General features: G+C 33.3%; 1 protein-coding gene across 7 annotated transcripts in view; it reads right to left on the bottom strand.

Annotated features, from left to right (window-relative positions):
* The window catches only part of Ptpn13 (protein tyrosine phosphatase non-receptor type 13), a 201,942-nt gene that overhangs the window by 119,718 nt on the left and 63,195 nt on the right, over positions 1-19,029 (bottom strand). For all 7 annotated transcript variants that reach the window (XM_076864474.2, XM_076864476.2, XM_076864480.2 and 4 more), the window contains exons 3-6: positions 12,704-12,882; positions 6,938-7,003; positions 4,186-4,371; positions 375-462 (exon numbers count right to left, since the gene is read on the bottom strand). In XM_076864474.2, coding sequence (XP_076720589.2) covers positions 375-462; positions 4,186-4,371; positions 6,938-7,003; positions 12,704-12,882 — 519 coding nt within the window. The remainder of the gene's footprint in view (positions 1-374; positions 463-4,185; positions 4,372-6,937; positions 7,004-12,703; positions 12,883-19,029) is intronic.

Genomic DNA, 19,029 nt, shown 5'->3' with positions numbered 1-19,029 from the left:
TAAGAATGATGCTGCTTTCTGAAATTTTTGCTTCAGTAACGTTTATATTCATAAATATGTATTCATTTGGTCATGCTTGATATTTTAATATAAAATGTTATGATAAGTAAGTGATAATATTATTGATAATACAATATTGGAAAGATAAATAATTTGCTGTGGGAATCCTGACTGTACTAATATTTTCTGCATAACTTTAGTGGATTTATTTATTAATGTAGTTAGTGTTTGTTCTCTGCCCCCACTTTGCATTCTGATATTATAACTAATCATAATCACAATTATTAGATTTCCAACTCAGATAAATATGATTTTATAAAAGAAACAGTAGAATAAAGCTAAAGTCTAAAAATTTCCTATTAATATGCTCTTACCTGTTGGTAATCCTTTTCCTCTCAATCGGTCTCGAATAGCCTGGCTTCTATCGGGCTTTTGTTCACTGTTACGGGAAAGCTGGTTCGTCTGTATATAGGTAATCAAAAATCAAGTTTGACAAAAAAATCTTCCTTTTATTTTCATGGTAATTGTCTACAGAATAACACTAATTAGACAATTCGAGATATTCTAGGTCTTTCAACTAAATGGACATTTGTCATTGGCAAATGACAAATCTAAATCAATGCTCTTTTGAATCTCCTTTACAACAAAATGGGTAGTAGTCTCAAACATCAGTAATTTTAACCAAGGATATTTGTTTAAAATAAAGCATGTCAAATTAGTCAAACTCCACAAAATGAAGAATGAAAAGCTAGAAATCGGTTTACTCAGATGAGCAAATAGAGAAGAAACATGGAGATATAAAATGGAAGGAAAGAAAATGGTGAAGAGAAGTTACTTAAATTTAACACCATACCAAATGCTTATACACACACACACGCAACACACACACCATATGAATGTTAATATTCCTCCAATTGTGAAATTTGTTTGATTATGAATTAAAAACCTATCTATAGTAATATTTTCAGGGATCTATTTCCTAACTATAAGAAGAATTACATGCAAATATTTCTGAAATAATATTATCCTTTAAACTGCATAAATCATGTTAATGCAGATTACACTGTGCTGTGACAGAAAAGACAGTGAACATTCTATATACTTGGGAATTCCTATGTTGAGGCAACTATTAATAACAGCTGTTGTTAATTCAACAGTTACTATGTGCACTAGGCATTGCCTTAAGAGCTTTAAAATCTTTATAATTTAACAAAGATTCACAACCTTATATGGTAAATATTATTATCCCCATGTTACAGATAAATTGGGATAATTTTAAGAACCTTAAAGCAGCTCATTAACACTGAAATAATCATCTTCACAACTGTTCAGAGATAAGAGTGGATGGTGTTAAAATTCCTATCTTATCAATGAGAAAAATTGAGGTGAAAATATTATAACATTGGAAGAACTAAAAGGAGGCCTGCTGGCTTACTATAATTCATCTTAAACTAATGCTATGCTATATTAATCTTAAATAGGAATTTTGGTCACTTCCAGTGAATTTCACAGTAGTGAAAGACTGATTCTGTGAGTTACTGGAAGCAGAACAGTTTCAGGGGAAGATAACAGCTAAAAGCATTGGCTTTGGGTCAGAGACCCAGGTTCCGATTATTTCTCTGTAATTTATTATACATGTGACCATGGGCAAGTTACACAATCCTTCTGAGTCTTAGTTTCATCATCATTAAAATGAGGATGAAAGTATCTCTAGGGTGGGTTTTCTTATGATGAAAAAATATGATAATGCATATAAAACATGTAGCACACTTGTGTGGCACTAAGTAAACACAGCTACTGAGTTATTCTGTGCAAGAGGTGAAGAACAATTGAAAGGTGGGGTATATTATAAAAGTTCCTAAAAATATGCCTTCATGTAAAGGCAGGTTCTCTATATGATGATTCCAAAGGACCCTCTCTTCTTTTCTCCCACTAAAACACTACTCAGCACACCTTGTACCAGACTTATTTCTATTCCCCACTATACCCTACTCCTTCCCATTTCACATCATTTATCTAGGTTCACTACTCTGCTGAGATTACTCTATCTAGCCTACAGAATCTACGTCAAAATGCTACTTCTTTCTAAGTGCTATTTTTATTATAGTTTTGACTTATCTCCATTCCACTCAGATCTCATAGTTTTAACTTATTTTGGGGGAGTTATTGGGTATTAAATTCAGGGGCATTCGACCACTGAACCACACATCCCCAGCCTTATTTTGCATTTTATTTAGAGATGGGGTCTTACTGAGTTGCTTAGTGCCTTGCTGAGACTGGCTTTGAACTTGTCATCCTTTGCCTCAGCCTCCAGAGCTGCTGGAATTTCAGGTGTGCGCCACCACACCAGCTTAGTTTTAATATTTTTGTTGTTACTTTTCATAGCCTTATTTGTATTTTATAATTAAGCAAGTGGTTATAACCACTTAAGAGCCCCTAAATCAACTACTTGATTCAAAAACATATCTCTAATACAAGTTTCTAGTATAGGTTTCATAATTAGATAAGCAATAAATATTATAATAAACTGAATTAAATGCTAAACCTTCAAGGAATGGAGATCTTTTTTGTAACATAGGCAATTATTGGATAAGGTAATAGAATTTCTATGGAGAAATACTTCTTCATGGGAAGACAGAAGAAAAAATATTTTCAGTGATTTTACTATACAAGTAAAATCAGAAAAGAACACAAATATCTCATAGAAGGTATGGTGTAATAAAAGATTCCCATACTGACTACTATGAAACTGTTTGGGTCTCAATTTTCTCATCTATAAAGGGAAGTGATTTTATAGAATATCAGTATTATCAAAAGTTCTATTATAAAAAGACCTCCAGGAATAAAATAAGTTGGGGAAATATTTCATCTATATGATTATTCTTGAAGGTTAGTAACACAGTGTAGCATATTAAAGACTGAGAAATTCAGCAATGAAAATACCTTTAATTTCCCTTATGCAGTTTTTTCTCAAGCTTATCTGATCATAGAAGAATTTTTAAAACAAAAATACATTTGTAACAATGTGGGAAATTTTGGTCTGGATAAAGGACTTTCATATATTTTTTGTAGCTTCACTTTTATTCACAAAACAAAAACAGAAACAAAAAAAAGGAACATGCAGAAATAAAACAGGAGCTGACCTAGTTAAAGAGGGGGAAAAAGGCAGCCAAGAAGGCCAGTCATTCAGCCTTTACTATCTCCATTTCCCACCACTACAGAAACACAAAAGTTTAATGGGAGATAGTTTATGAACTGCTTGTCTAGAAGATCTCTATTTCTCATCAGCTGGCAGAGTACATGGAATTTGGATATATCTTGTCAGCCACATAATGTCCTAGTTAAGATAAGGGAAATAAACATCTAGGGATGAAAAATTAAGCAGAAGCCAGGAAGAACACTGTGTGACAGCAACAAATTTGTAGCCCAAGTGAAGAAGAGACTACCACAGAGGAAAAATGGAAAGAGAAGATAAGAGTTTAGATACAAATCAGATGTCAGAGACCAAGGAGTATCCAAACTGGGATAAAGGAATAGGAGAGAGTTAAGAGACACAGATCAGAAGTGGTATTATTAGATATAGAGTGTGTTGTCCTTGGGATTCCTCTAACCAAGACAAGAGAAAATGGGAACGTCCAAGTCTTAGGGCAGTATGACCATGATCAAGCATGGATCCTTTCCACTGTCCCTATGGCAAGGTCCAAAGAGGATAAGAAAGGCTGGGGAATACTTATGCGATCCAGACAAATGAGTGGACAAGAAAGAAATATAAAGAAGTAGGAAGAGCATTTAAATATTTCTAAAACCCATTTTGCATGTTAATGATTTTCTATAGATATTCACAATGGTAGAATCACTTTAAGAGCTCACTGGGAAAAAAATTAAGAAAGGAGGCAAGAACAGACATTTCCATCTCAAATATGTTATGATTCTATGATATTTTCTAGAATAAATTACTAAAAAACAAAAGACTAGTTTTCACAAAATGCAAGAGACCAAGTACCTGCAAAGGGCTTCTAAATTTAATATTATTTCAAGTAAACAACATTAGAATAAGAAATTCAACTTCCTATTCCTAATCTCCACTGAGAAAATGCTATCTATATAGTAACTTCAAAGAAAATTCTGTGATGTGCTACTAATTTTAAAATATGACTATATTGGTCAATTGGAACTGTAGCTTACCCCAGGAAGATTTCCCAGAACGAGTTTTACCAACTGTTTCACATAGGAAAATGAAGGTGCACAGTTGCTATTCCTAATGTGGGCACTGCAAGCATCCAGGACGGTCCGAACAGAAACTCGAGCATAAATAACATCCTCACACATTCCAAGCAGTATGCTATTGAGATGATCTCCAAGCTTGATAGGCTAAAAATGAAGAAAGAAAAACATTTCTATAAATGTATGTAAATCCTCTGAGAAAAGCCATTCTAGCAATTTCAGAAATCACAGCAAATGTACTTCACATACTTGGAGCAATGAGTTCTTTCTCTATTAGTAAATATCTTGTTTATTCTACCTTTTTCTATTATAAAACAAATTATTAACAAAATATGGTTAATATACATCTTCCCTGATAGGAAGTATTACAGAGAACCTGTTATCTTTTTTGGTAAACAAGTAGAATTCTTCAATTATAAAAATATTTTGAAAACAGTTCTTATATATACATGCCATTTGTGTGGAACAAACTATTTTCTAAAATATTTCTAATATTTTATAATTATATGAATATAATTTGACGTTTCCAAAATAAGGTTGAAGATTTTCAGATGTTGCAATTACTGAAGATCATTTAAATACAAGTTATCATTATCTCATGAAACAGAGAAGCCAGACCATTTGATTATTTTTACTAGTCAACACAATTTGTGAAATATTATATCCAAATAGCCAATAAGCACATGAAAGGGTGGTCCACATCATTATTCACTAAGAAGTGTAAATAAAACCACCACAAACAGTCACTACAGGGCTGAAGGAGCAGCTCAGTGGTATTGCCTGAGCTTGACATGTGGGAGACCCTGGGTTCAATCGGCAGCGCCATCAAAAAAAGAGACAGAAAGAAAGAGAGAGAAGAAAGAAAAAAATCTACTCACAAACAAATAAATGAAAAGACTAATAATACAAAGCACTGGTAAGGATTAGAGCAACTGGAATTCTCATCGATTGCTGATAGTCACTTTGTTTAAATAAATGTTTTCCCTCTGACCACTTCACTTCTCATCTATTTAGGCATTATTTCATCCTGTAGGTCCCAGATTAGATGCACTTTCCTTTAAGATACTTGCCCTAACCCTTCAAGCCTAATCAGAAACCCCAACTCTATTTTTCCACAGCACCCTCCATTTCCCCTAACACAGCATTCACTACATCATGTTGTAATTAGCCAACTGTACCTTCTGATAGATTCCATAGGCCTGAATACCTATAGTACTAATGGCTAGTACAATGTCTGATACAACACACACACACTTAATAAGTACTTTTAAATTAATATGGAGTATTTCCAAAATGATTGAGAATTCTGATCATAAAGTATACATTTATCTTTCCTCTCTAACTTATTCATTATTGATATTTACTTCATTTCTAGTTATCAAAAAAGAATATAATGGTACAACCACTTTAAGGACTATGATCATATTTTATATATAAGTTCTAGGCATCTTCATAAACAACATTAATATTTCCAGTAGTAATCTCACTTTCTCATTTATATTTACAGAATTGAAACTGAGAAGAGAGAGAAAGTATATAGTATTTTTCATGATATAAAATTAAATCAAACCAAGTTGAAGAATATCATTTATCTTTCATAAATTTTAAGATGTTCAAATTTTAGGGTAAAAGTCTAACATATTTGTTATTGCTAATATTTAATAATAAAACATACCTAGTTATTTTGGTTTTGGTGTCTAAATGCCTAAAATAAAACATAATTTTAAATACTGTATCTTAGATTTCCTGAAATAAAAGAATTTCTAAATTTTTAATTACTACCTACTTCTATGTTTATATTGAATCTTCAGAAATCAGAATTATTTTAGAAAATAACAACTAGAAGTGGCCCAATGGTTATCAAAGCCCAAGATCTGAGAAAGTGTCAATATCTGTGTCTCCTGTTACAGATGTAGCTAAGTATGATTCTGCAGTGAGAAGAGAAAAAGTAATGAAGCTCTGTGTGCTATAGGCTGAGACAGAGCCAGAGCTACTTTCTATCCCCACCCCACCCTCCACTTTGTGGTACTAGGCTGAGCTATATATTCCCAGACATTTTTTTTTTTTAAATAATTCTTTCTTTTGAGACAGTCTTGCTTAACTTCCCAGGCTGATTCCAAACTTGTGATACTTCTGTACTTGAGCCTCCCAAGTACTCGAAATTAGAGGCTCTACTTTTTGCATCAAAAGGGTACTACTATCGGGTCCCTGTGGTACACAGCTGTAATCCCAGCAACTTGGGAGGATGAGGCAGAAGGATGACAAATTTGAGAGCAGCCTTGGCAACTTAGTGAGGCCCTAAATAAATTAGTGAGACCCAGTCTCAAAATTAAAAAAAAATTAAATGGGCTGGGATGTGGCTCAGTGGTTAAATCTGAGTTTAATCCCTGGTACCCACCCCCATCAAAAAAAGGATACTACTTTCAGTGTAAGAATGAATCAGCAAAGATATTTACAATTCCTCTTATCAGTCAGTAAATTCGAAGAAATAAAATATACTCCCACTTTCTCTTGCTATGATTTCTGAAGAGGCTAATTCCATATCATGGACTAAATTGTTGAAACCTGGGTGGTAAATATTATAATTCTATAAATATTTTTAAAAATAATTTTGTTTGTACTTATATTTGTTAGTTCATTATTGAAAGTATGACATTCTTCAACATATATAAACAATACAGAAATGCTGTACAAATACAAAAGCTTGACTTACTTGGCTCTGAGGTACTTCATGATCAGCCCCCCAATACAATGTCATTCCAAGAGAATAAATATGGATCTAGGAATAGAATTTTAAAAATTATGGTGAAATAAAATAAAAAATACAGAAAGTGCTATATATGCTATATATTTTTTGTTCTAAAAAATTATAACATGTAATTTGAGAAAAACATTTCACAGAAGGAAAAAAGTATGCATAAAAGTATGTGAGAGCTTAAAACAAAAAATAAGACTGGAAATTATTAAAACAGATGTTTTTTCTAATAAAGAGTTTCTTCGTGCAAAGTCAAGCAAATATGAGCATATATTCTTATATCCCTCTTCTTTTACAAAATTTAAAAGTTACTCAGCACCAAATTATATTGTTATACTGTGTGCATGTTCAAATATGTAATAATGAATTCCAGTATTAGGTATAATCATAATGCATTTAGCAGCCTGCATTTTAAATTTACCAACAGAGACATTTCTATATCAATGATGGGAAATCGTATCTTTTTTTTATTGCTACATAGAATTTCATCATGTAAAATAGCATTATTTTATTCATCTGTTTTTAATGGTAAATAAGATTTTTACAAACTTTTGCTGTTATACATAATGTTTCAACAGTCAGTCTTGTGATATGTCATTTGGTACATGCAGGTATTTCTCTTGAATTGACTCTGAAGTTATAAATAAAGTTTTGATATGCATATTGTCACATTCCCCTACAGAGAAATTTGATAATTTTGCATTTCAACCAGCAACTCTTGTTTTCTCACAAAACTTTGGTATTTTTCTCACTATGGTTGTGTGGGGTTATACAAGAAAAAGAAAGCAAGATCGAAAGGGTTTTCTTTTGTGTTGTTTGCCTCTAAAAGAATGGACATTGAGGGGGTAAGCACATATTTTTACGCTGACAGGAATGATACAACAAGGAAAACCAGAATTGCAGGAGAGTAGAGATTGCTGGAGGGAAAGAAGTTGGAAGCTAATGCATGGATGAAGGTGTTAACTTTACAGAGGAGCATGGATGGTCACCTCTAGTAAGAAGGCAGAGAAAATGGGGGTTTACACGGGCAAACTGATAATTGGATCCTGGGGAAAGTGTCTCTCAATTGCTGGTATTTTTTTCTGTGAGACAAAGAGCACAGTATCAGCTGAGATGGAAGATAGTTAAATATATATGTAACCAATCTTTTCTTTTCCCCCAATTTCATTATTTTCTTGCCTTATTTCACTCTGTTCCTATTTTCTTACCTTTATTTTTTAATACTATCAACTGTCTCAAATCCTCTTTAGAAATTGTTGAGATATATGAATAAAAATGGGTATTTATTTTGAAGTATTTTCATTACTACCAATTTTCAGAAATCCAAACTGTGACTTTCAAGTCTTACTGATCTGCCTCCACTTCCATGTTGCAGGCAGGTTTTCCTCGTCATCACACCTTTTCCTATCACAATCTAAACATGTCAGCATTACTAGATAATTCTATGATGAAAAAATACATTCTTTTCTTCCTCACCTTTTGCAAACTTTTTTTGTCCACCAAAAATATGTTTTTTTTTTCTTTGTTGATGACAGTTTTACCCATTATTGATAGGCCAGAGATGTTTTCCACTATATATGTCATATAAATTCTTTTAAACAGGATAGGGTATTTTCTTTTAGATAACAGTTATGTTTTGTTTGTATTTCTAATGAAGCAGTTGTTTAATACTTTCTTGTATTATAGTTGAATTCTTTTTTGTCTTTCTTGAGGGAAAGAGTCTTTTGGACACATTTTCTTTTTTCTCTCTCCTTCTCTTTTTTCTGGTATTGGAGATTAAGCCCAGGGATACTTTACCTCTGAGCCACATTCCCAGCTCTTTCTGATTTTGAGACACATCTTGCTAAGTTGCCTCAAACTTGTGATCCTTCTGCCCCAGCCTCCAGAGTAGCTGGGAATATAGGCATGCACTACTGCTCCCAGCTTTTAACAAATCTTAGTATCTCTTTAGGTAACTAACTCAGAACTTGTACATAGTAGATATTTAATACATATCTGCTAAATTAAATTAAATTAAATGTGCATGCAGTACATGATAGCATAATGCATTTGATCTGTATCAAACTTCTCTAGGTTTCACTTCAATGAGGCTTGTATGTTAATACTTTTGCAAAACAACTCTTATATGAAAAACACTTTTCACATATATGAAAAATACTTTTCTTAACATTAGCATAAAATAGTAATTGCATACTCAATTACATTAACTTTGATTTGTGATTTTTTTTTCCCAGATACGGCCAGTGCTTTAAGTATATTTATTTCTTAGTATGCCAAAAGAGTTACTACATGTTAATAGTTTTTATATATCTTTGTATGAAATTGACAAAAAAAAATCCTCAAAACTAGGTTGTGAAATTGTGCGCTTGCTGATCACCAATGTATACAGTGTAATAGTTAATTGTACATGCCAACATGACTGGACCATGAGATGCCTAGATACTTGATCAAACATTATTCTTGGTGTTTCTATAGAGGTATCTTGCATGAGATAAACATTAAATCAGTAGATTGAGTAAAGCAGATTGCCCTTTCTAACCTGAGTTGGCCTGTTCCAATCCTCTGAAAGCCTAAAAAGAACTAAAAAGCTTACTCTTGGAAGTAAGTGAGAATCTTTCCACCTGATTGCCTTCAAACTGGGACATCAACTTTTTCCTTCTTTGGACTTGACTGAAAAAGCTCTTCCTGAGCCTCAAGACTGCCAGTCTTTGGACTGAAACTTCCTCATCAGCCCTATGGTTTTCTGGCCTTTGAACGCAGCCTGAAGCTTCACCATCAGTTCTCCTGGGTATTCAATTCAGTTTACAGACTTGCCCTGAATATTTTGGGGTTTATCAGCTTGCATGTACATGGATACATGACATATGCATACACAAACACACATATTCTGCTTGTTGGGAGAACCCTTACCAATATATACAGATATGAAATCCTATATAGAGAAATACAATATGCTACTTTATTAGGATGACATTTTATGGGTTTTGTTTTTGTTTATTTATTTATTTTTTTGTAATGGGGGTTTATTGAGAGTTACTGTACCACTGAACTACATCCCTAGCCTTTTTAATTTTGAGAAGGGTCTTATAAAGTTTTCCAGGCTGGCCTCAAGCTATCAATCCTTCTGCCACAGTCTCCAGAATAGCTGGGATTGCATGTGTGCACCACCACACTTGGCTATGTTCCAAATTTTTAATAATATTTTCAAATCATTAAGATTTTGTTAAAGAAATAATTCCAGGTATGCCAGATCTTTGTTAAAATAATGTATAATAGCAACACATTTCTTACAGAATACAAATTAAAACATTCTATTATTTATATTTATTACAAGCAACTTGTATAGTCAAATAAGGTAATACTTCCATACACATTATTAATAAACAGAATTTCTACTTTCGATACAGCCTGAAAAGATACAAGCATACAGAAGAACACTGATGGCAAGGTGTAATTAAATTAACATGGTAATGCTTTCATTACTAAGAGCTCTTACTTCATCTAGGTGCTATATAACAGCAGCAAATGGATGCGGTATACTTAGAGACACTGTGAAGAATGGAGAGAAGTATCAGGGATTGAACTCAGGGGCACTTGACCACTGAGCCACATACCCAGCCCTATTTTGTGCTTTATTTAGAGACAGGATTTCACTGAGTTGCTTAGTGCCTCGCTTTCACTGAGGCTAGCTTTGAACTCGAGATCCTCCTACCTCAGCCTCCCAAGCTGCTGGGATTACAGGTTGGGCCACCACACCCGGCTCAACAGAGGTTTTTAAAACTAAAGTAGCCATGGCTTTACTGTAGTACAGTGGTTCTTATTTTTTCTGAGGTCACCAGACATGACGTTATGAGCATCCTCTCACAAAAAATGTTCACATGCACAAAACTCAGTATGCCATTTCACTGGTTTGCAAACACCCTGAAGCTTGATTCTGATTCAGAAATCTCAAGGATTACATACTTTTCAAAAACACTATGCCTATTCCCAAAATTCTAATCACCCTCTGTCTTTTAAAAGTATTAATAAATGAATAACACAATGTACAAAATGAATGCATGCTGGTTAAATAACAATAAAAATGAATAACTGTCTATTATATATATCCAGCTTAATAAAACAGTACCCAGTACATTTAAATGCCTTTATGACATGTTAACAATGACCAAGACTGTATATACTCTATAGTATACAAGTCCTTTTCAAATACCTCATCTCATGTAATGAGAATTTTCTTAGGGCTAATGCCTAAAGCATTGGCTCCACCTCATAGCTATTGTCTTCTCTCACTGGTTGTCTGTACCTCCCAAATTTCTTAAGTACTTCAAGGAAAACAAAGGATAAGCCTTTGCTGGATTTGCCCTAACATATACAATTGATGGCCCAAATCAAGGGGCTTTCCTCTCCCTTAATCACCATTTATTTCCTCCCCTCTCACACATATAAAAGGGAAATATTATTATAATTATCAATAGAAACATGAATGATTGCATTTATTTCAGGTGGTAATGAGGCAAAGTGTTAGAAATGTAAAATATGCATACTTTTTAATGTGACAGTTTTACTATTAGGAAATTATTACATTATTCTTTACACTTACGCGGAATGATGTATGATAAAAGATGTTGATAGCAAATTTTGAATTTTCCAGAATTCCATATCTAAATTACCCACAGTCTGCTTTATAACACAAAATATATTTGCCCCCCCCAAATTTTTTTCATAACTTTAAGAAAATTAGATCTTATTCTAAAGTTGATGGTATCACCATAGTAGAATAAATATTTCTACCACAAACTTTTCTTTCTTCTTTATTGTTCCATCAAATAGACTGTGAAACTGTCCATTTTGCCTCCACTGTATCCCCTTCATCCATCCACTTCTTTATGTTCTGAAGGCATTATAGTATTTGCAATTATTTCCAGGTTATTAAAACTTTCCAATTAGATTTCCATGAAATTATGGACCACCCCAAGCTACCCACTTTTGTCAAGCTTAACTCACAAAATCACAAATTCCATTATATAACAGTCTTAAAAATATGATTCCTACTGCCTTAGAAGGAAGGCTCAAGCCCTGGTATTCAAAGTCTTCCTCATGTTGACCTACAGCCTCCCTTTCTTTCTTTAACCACAGCCATCCAAACAGTTAATGCTCTGGCCCACTTGGTCTGATCTACCATTCCCAGCCACAGTGGACAATGTATTGTCATAGTACACACTAATTGGAATGTCCTTTTTACCTGTTTTCACTTATAAAAATTCTCCTTGCTCTTTGTAGCCAAATGCTGCCTTTTCTGTAATATTTTCTACACTCAAAATTAACTGCTTTTCTTGCAAACTCTCAAAACACTTTATCCCCTCCATAGCATTTGTTTCAGCTTGCCATAGAATACAGATTCTTCTATACACATTAATCACAGCCCACTTTCTATTTATTTTTGTATTTTCCTGATGAGCAGTGTTTTCTACACAGAAGGTACTTAATAAATATTTATTAATATGAATTAATAATGGCTCACTTTTTAAAGTATTTTTTCTTAGATTCATAAATCTTTATAGAACTATTTTTAATTCTTAAATAAATACAAACCTCTTGGAATAAATAATTAAAATTAAAATTCAATGGACTTTTTTCAGGGGGCTGAAGTAGGGTAGCCCATTTTCTTAAGTTGCCGTTCCCAAAACAAAGAACAAACAGAAACAACAAATATTTAACAGTTACCTTTTCAACATCTGAGAGAGAAGTTAACGATTGATTTTGAAGAACTTCTGGTGCAGTGAATGCTCGAAGATCCTGATTGGGAATGTTCTCATCTGTAAATGACACACTACCAGATGGCAGCAACAGTAGAGACCAGGGAGAAATGATGAAGCCAAGGGCAGCAGGATCTGTTAGGCTTACTGGTTTGTAATTGCATGAAATGAAAAGGAAAAAAAAAAAAGGTTATTGCTTAAAATTATAGTGAGAGGAACAAGAGATCATTTTAATGTACATTCCAGTCTATTAGTATATATGAATGTACAGTTACATATACCACATCAATGAGCTACAAAAAGAAAGTAGGCTTCACAGAAGTATAACTGCTACCATTGTTAATAATGCCTTGATGGGCTGAATCTTTCAAACTCTGGACGGCAGATTCTAGAAACTAGAAATAGAGAATTCTTATTACTAGTTAAAAGAATTATACTTGGTTCAAGTATTTTATTGTAGTGATACACAGAAATGAATAAGAATCAATAGTACTTTAATTTTTATTTTAAATCATGGATTCCTTTGAGAAATTGCCCTTGGCTCTCTCAAGGACTCTGCCCATAAATATAAGACTCTGTACAAAAATTGTATGGTTCATACATCTGCTTATAGCCCATTTATAGACCCCAAATTAATATTTCTTGATTTAGACTATAGGTCTTGAAATGGATAGAAATCAGTTTCTTTGAGAATTTCCCAGTTTTAGAATTAGTAATGTTTCCAACTCAATGAAAAACTTTTTCTGAGTAAAATGTATTTGCTTGAATTCGAATTTTGTCTTATTTGTATTCCTTCATCATTTCACTAGAATTTCTCGGGTAGCTTGTTTTGTATTATCAATGTGAGCAATGAAGTCTCTTAATTTTTTGTTTCTAATGTCTGCCAGTATAGATGCTTAAGAGCTGAATATTTAAGAATTTTTTGAAGCATTTATTTCTTAGACTGCGGCAGGTCTCCTTCTAAAAGTAATGCCAGGCATCAAGCTCAACAAAACAAAATCATAAAAAGGAACTTAGTTTTGTCCTCCCAAATCAAAAGGAAGTTAATATAAGTTTTAAGGTAAATTACTATAAAGAAGTCACAGAAGGCCTGTGACTACCAATTTCATTGTTCAATTTGAATGCATTATACTAATATCCCTCTACTTCAAATGATTAAAAACTGACAGAAATCCATGGAATAGTTTATCCAAGTATCTATGCTTTATAGAAAACAACTTTTTTTTTTCTTTTTGCAGTACTGGGTATTGACCCCAAGGGTACTCTACCACTGAGTTACATCCCCAGCCCTGTCTCCCTAAATTGCTGAGCCTAGTGTTGAACTTGTGATCCTCCTGTTTCAGCCTCAAGTATCTGGATTACAGGTGTGTGCACCAGGCTTGAAAACAACTTTTGAAAACTAAATTGTTCTTTGACTTAACTTCAACCTATGTTCAGGTCATCAGAATTTGACTTACATAAAAAAATGAATAAAAAAACTAATAAAATTCATTCCTCTTCTGAAGATTAAAATGTCCCTGCATTTTTGAATATGAAATACATCTTTAATAACTCCGATTAAAAAAAAATGCTTGAAAACACTTTTAACTAGTAAGCACATCTTACACTGAGCTGATGCAGAGTTACAGATTAATAGTCCCCACAGCCTTAATTCACCATCCATCAGACTGTTGAAACATGGCTCACAATTCTTATGGCAAAATACATTTCAATATGTCATTGCAGATGGGAATTCTAGGTATACTGCTATCTTTCACAGTCACTCTGAACATTTTCTGCTAAATGCTGCTTCTTTGGTAGTTCATGAATAATCAACATACAACACAGCTAAAAAAGAACTCTAATGAGGCAGAGCTACTATTCAAAATCTTGAGATTTTATATCAGAGACATTATAAAAAAACTAAAATTAATTCTTTTCAGATTATCCACTAAGGGGGAATGAACACTAAGAGACTAATTAGGAAGCCAAGGAACTAACATCTGGTACAAGATGATGACGGCCTGCAATCGGAGTGGTAGTAGTGGAGGTGGTGAGAATCCGCTGGAAACTGAACATATTTTAAAGGTAGTGATAATAGAATTTTCCAACAGACTGAATGGGGAGCAAGAGAAAGACAGGAATCTGGATGACTCCAAGGTGTTGATCTGAGTAACTAGAACAGAGTACAATCAACTGAGAAGACAAGATGGAGATGACTATAGATAGTATGAGTTGCCAAAATGGGTACTGGGGTAGGAGTAAGAATTAGAATTTTACTTTGGGACTTAATAAAGTTAAGATATTTGTTAGATATTGAAATGGAGATGTCAAGTTGGCAGTTGGATCTAGAATGTGGGTTGAAAGTCAGGAATGGAGATATATTTTGGGAGTTCCTGGCTTAACAGATTTGAAGTCATATGACTGATCTCTAATAAAATGATTTAAGATAGAAAAGAACTGAAAATCAAGCATATTCCTTGGTATTCTCCCAACATGAAGACTGTTTCTTCTCAGTTTTTTATCTAGGTTCTTCCTTCTTTTGGGAATCCACGAAAGTATAGTGCTATAACTTCCCGCAACACTTCATTCACTACTGACAATCTCCACTCACTATTTTAATTAGTTCTTCTATTAACCTTTCTGTCCAGTTCCCCTGTACCTAGCCTTGAACCTAAGTTAGGAGGGTAGGATTCTAACTCTCACATTCAATTCTTGATAGTCCTTATTTTGGGTATGACCCTTATAATTTCTTGTACACCTGTTACAGGAAATTACAAATTATAGTTTATAAGTTACAAATTATTGGGGATCACAGCTATCATAAAGGCTTGAATGTCACAGAAATCTAAACACTGTGTCCTGTCTTGCTACCATGATGTTCATGTCCACACAGGCTGAACAGTGTGGCTATACGTCCACACTCTCCTCCTCATCCTTGGCCACAGACAAACTCTATGTCCTTTCCAACATGAAACTGTTGAAGGTGAAAGCAATCCACTATTGCTTATCACTCTGAAATGATTAAGAGATTTATTCACTTAACCAGCACAAGATCAGTAAAACTATTATTACTCTAACAAAAAGTGCATAGCTCAACTAGTTTTATATAATACATTTGGGATTTTTGTTATTAAACACCTAATATGTATCATGATTCTAAGCACTCTATGTATTAATATAATGTTCTTGACATTATAAGTCAATGCTAATAGAGTCTAAAGTGCTACTTGGGGATATAAAGTATGTACATAAACAAACATAAGATAGTATAAAGTAAGAAAGAAACAATACAAAAGGAAGTTTCAAGGATAGCAAAATTACTTCAACTACAATGGAGAGAATTTTCTTTCTTCCTTTCTGCACTACTCACCTCGCCGCCACCTCTTCCTCCTTCTAATAATACACGAGGCCCTTTCAGAGGGTTAACATTTGATCATGGCCCAGGGTAGAATTCCAAAGAGAAGAAACAGCCAAAGCAAAGGCATGTGGTCAAGAAATTATTATGCTTGGGCAAGCCAAAATTTTAAGCAGAGAAGTGGTGGGCAGCAGTGAGAAACAGAATTACAAAGGTGGGTCATAATTTGCCTTTTAAAAAACACACAGAAATGATACAAAGTTTTCAAATGTCTTGTAATAAAGCTAAAGAAACTGTGACCACAAAGTACATTGCTGTCAAATTTCCAAAGCACATACATGACATTTAAGTATTGGATTCTTCAGAAAATATAGTCAAACCACAAAATATATTTTAAAATAATTGTAAAGAGTTATATAAACCCACAAATCAGGGAATTTAGAGTTTGTGGTTAGAATTGGTCTTTAATCCACCTTTTTGACAACTAAAGGAAGGAATTTAAAGCAAATGTTTCCAAAATCTTTTACAGAATGCTAACAAAAGAATATTTTTAAGATAAGAGTCCAGGATCTCATAATTTTATGTCCTGTGTTTTAGTTGTGTGCTGACTGCACTCAAGAATGCTATTATGAAAGACTAAATCTGATATGCACTGATTCCAGTAGTCAAGTGACTCTATTTAGAGACTTATACCAACATTCCCCAGAAAAAGCTCCTTAAAGAGAATTTCAAGTAGCTAGAGAGAAAGTTAGCAATAAGCAGAAATTTGATATGCAGAGAAGCTTTTTGTTGTTGTTGTTGGAGGTACCTGGGGATTGAACCCAGTGGCTCTCTACCATTGAACTACATCTTCAAAAAAACATCAAAACTTTTTTTTTTTTGTTATAGAGGGACACAATATCACTATTTTGTTTATTTATTTATTTTTATGTGGTGCTGAGGATTGAACCCAGCGCCTCACATGTGCAAGGCAAGCGCTCTGCCACTGAGTTACAACCCCAGCCCCTTGAAACTATTCTAAACTTTCCCCCATCCTCATTTGTACATTAAATTATACCAGGTGATTGATCTGAAATGTATATTCATATGCAATATGAACTGAATTTTTGAGAGGATTCTATATTATAGAATTCTCCCCTGCCTCCATTTTTTAAAAAAATATATTTATTATTTGAGGCAGTGTCTCCCTACGTAATGTAGGCTGGTCTCAAGTTTGTGATCCTCCTGCCTCTGCCTCCATGTTTTCTTAAACTTAAAATCTATGGATCACTTAACATTCATATTCTTCTCCTGAGGAATCTTGTCATTTCATTTAGTTCCCCTCTTAATTTTTATGCCCCCATTTGTTGTATAAAAATTTAGGAAAATGGTCATAACTGGGAAACAAAAATAGCAAAGGAACAACAGTCAAAATTATCAGGAAATAATGTAAAGACTTAGAACATCAACAGCACGATTTCAACCTGAAAAATCCCTTTCTTTGCCTATTCAAGCACAAGTAAAGAATTGTCATCCTCCTATTATATATATTCTATAAGGGTAACTGGCAAAAATCTGTGCAAAAGCCTTTGTTCCAAACCCTGAAGGACTGGATGAAGTCACTCTATAATACAAAATTCTCTCAAAAATTCAATTCATATGTTCATATGAATATACATGGTAAATCTCAATCACTTGGTATAATTTATTGTACAAACAAGAAAAGGGTGTAGAATAGTTCCCCTGTATTTTAATATTTTTGATATTACTGTTTTGTGATAAATTATGTAAGATTCATTGAATTAATTAATTCCGCCTAAGTTTTGTTACTATTTTTTAAAATTTCACCTTCTCTAATATGAAACATGATAGAATAGTAATCTTTTTTTTGAAAATAAAATTGTACAAATGATTGAAACTGATTCCTATAATAATACAAACTGATAGTGATAGACTCTTTAAAGACATTTTATATCACATAAGTATTTTTGATACAGTCAATCACTCAATAGCATTTAATAAAACCCTCACAAGGCTTTGTTCTCAGGAGTTTATATTCTGGTATAGTAGGTCCCAGACTTTGCTAATTATACAAATCTCTAAGCTCATCAAGGAGATTTGGAAACATATCACAGAAACTGTCAGCTTCATTTCATTCTTTTTAATATCTGACTTCATTAATTTAGCATGTAGTTTCACTTAAGAAAGATGGTATGCATAGTGGTTAGGAGTACAGACTAAGCAAGAAGCCCTGTGTTCCAATCCTAGGTTTGACATTTATAGCTTACAACTGTGATCTTAAGTAGCCTCTCTGTCCCTCAGTTTCCTTCTCTGTAAAGCCAGTTGTTATCTCAAAGAGAAGGCTTTTGTGAGGATTAATGGGAAACAAAACAACAACAAAAAACCCACTTAGAACAATTCCATGACTATTTAACAAAACCTCTCTAAAGATACCAGATATAAACAACTCATCTAAAAACAACCATTACTCAAATACAAACTCAATCACTTCATGTTTTTCCCCAGTGGAAGACAAGGAGTGCACTATCCGTAACAAGTATCATTTTCAGAAAAACAGATTGAAGTCTCAAACTGCTCTATTCTAGATGTTTGAGAATTTTTTGGCACCTCTAACCTAGAAGTCATATTAGAAATACAGGTGATTTAAGGTATGATGTACTCTAAAGTGCTATTTTTTTCTTTAATTAGAATTAATTCTTTGGGGATTAACCCTTAAATAAGTATTCTGTTTATTACATGGCATTCCTAGTTAGCATAGTTCCCCAATTTGTAACAATTGGCTTAAGATTTGACAAACAAGCCAATTTATTAAGTAACTATAGTTGTCAAATAGATGTTTTACTATACCTAGTTGTTATCCTTAGGAATATAGCATGAATTATTAAATGAAAATATTTATTTGAATATGTATCACTATCATATCAGCATATAATTTTAGAAAATCTATTTGTAATAGA

The sequence above is a fragment of the Callospermophilus lateralis genome, chromosome 8 (genome assembly GCF_048772815.1).
Source record: "Callospermophilus lateralis isolate mCalLat2 chromosome 8, mCalLat2.hap1, whole genome shotgun sequence".
Lineage (NCBI taxonomy): Eukaryota > Metazoa > Chordata > Mammalia > Rodentia > Sciuridae > Callospermophilus > Callospermophilus lateralis.
This window is presented reverse-complemented; position numbering and strand designations above follow the sequence as displayed.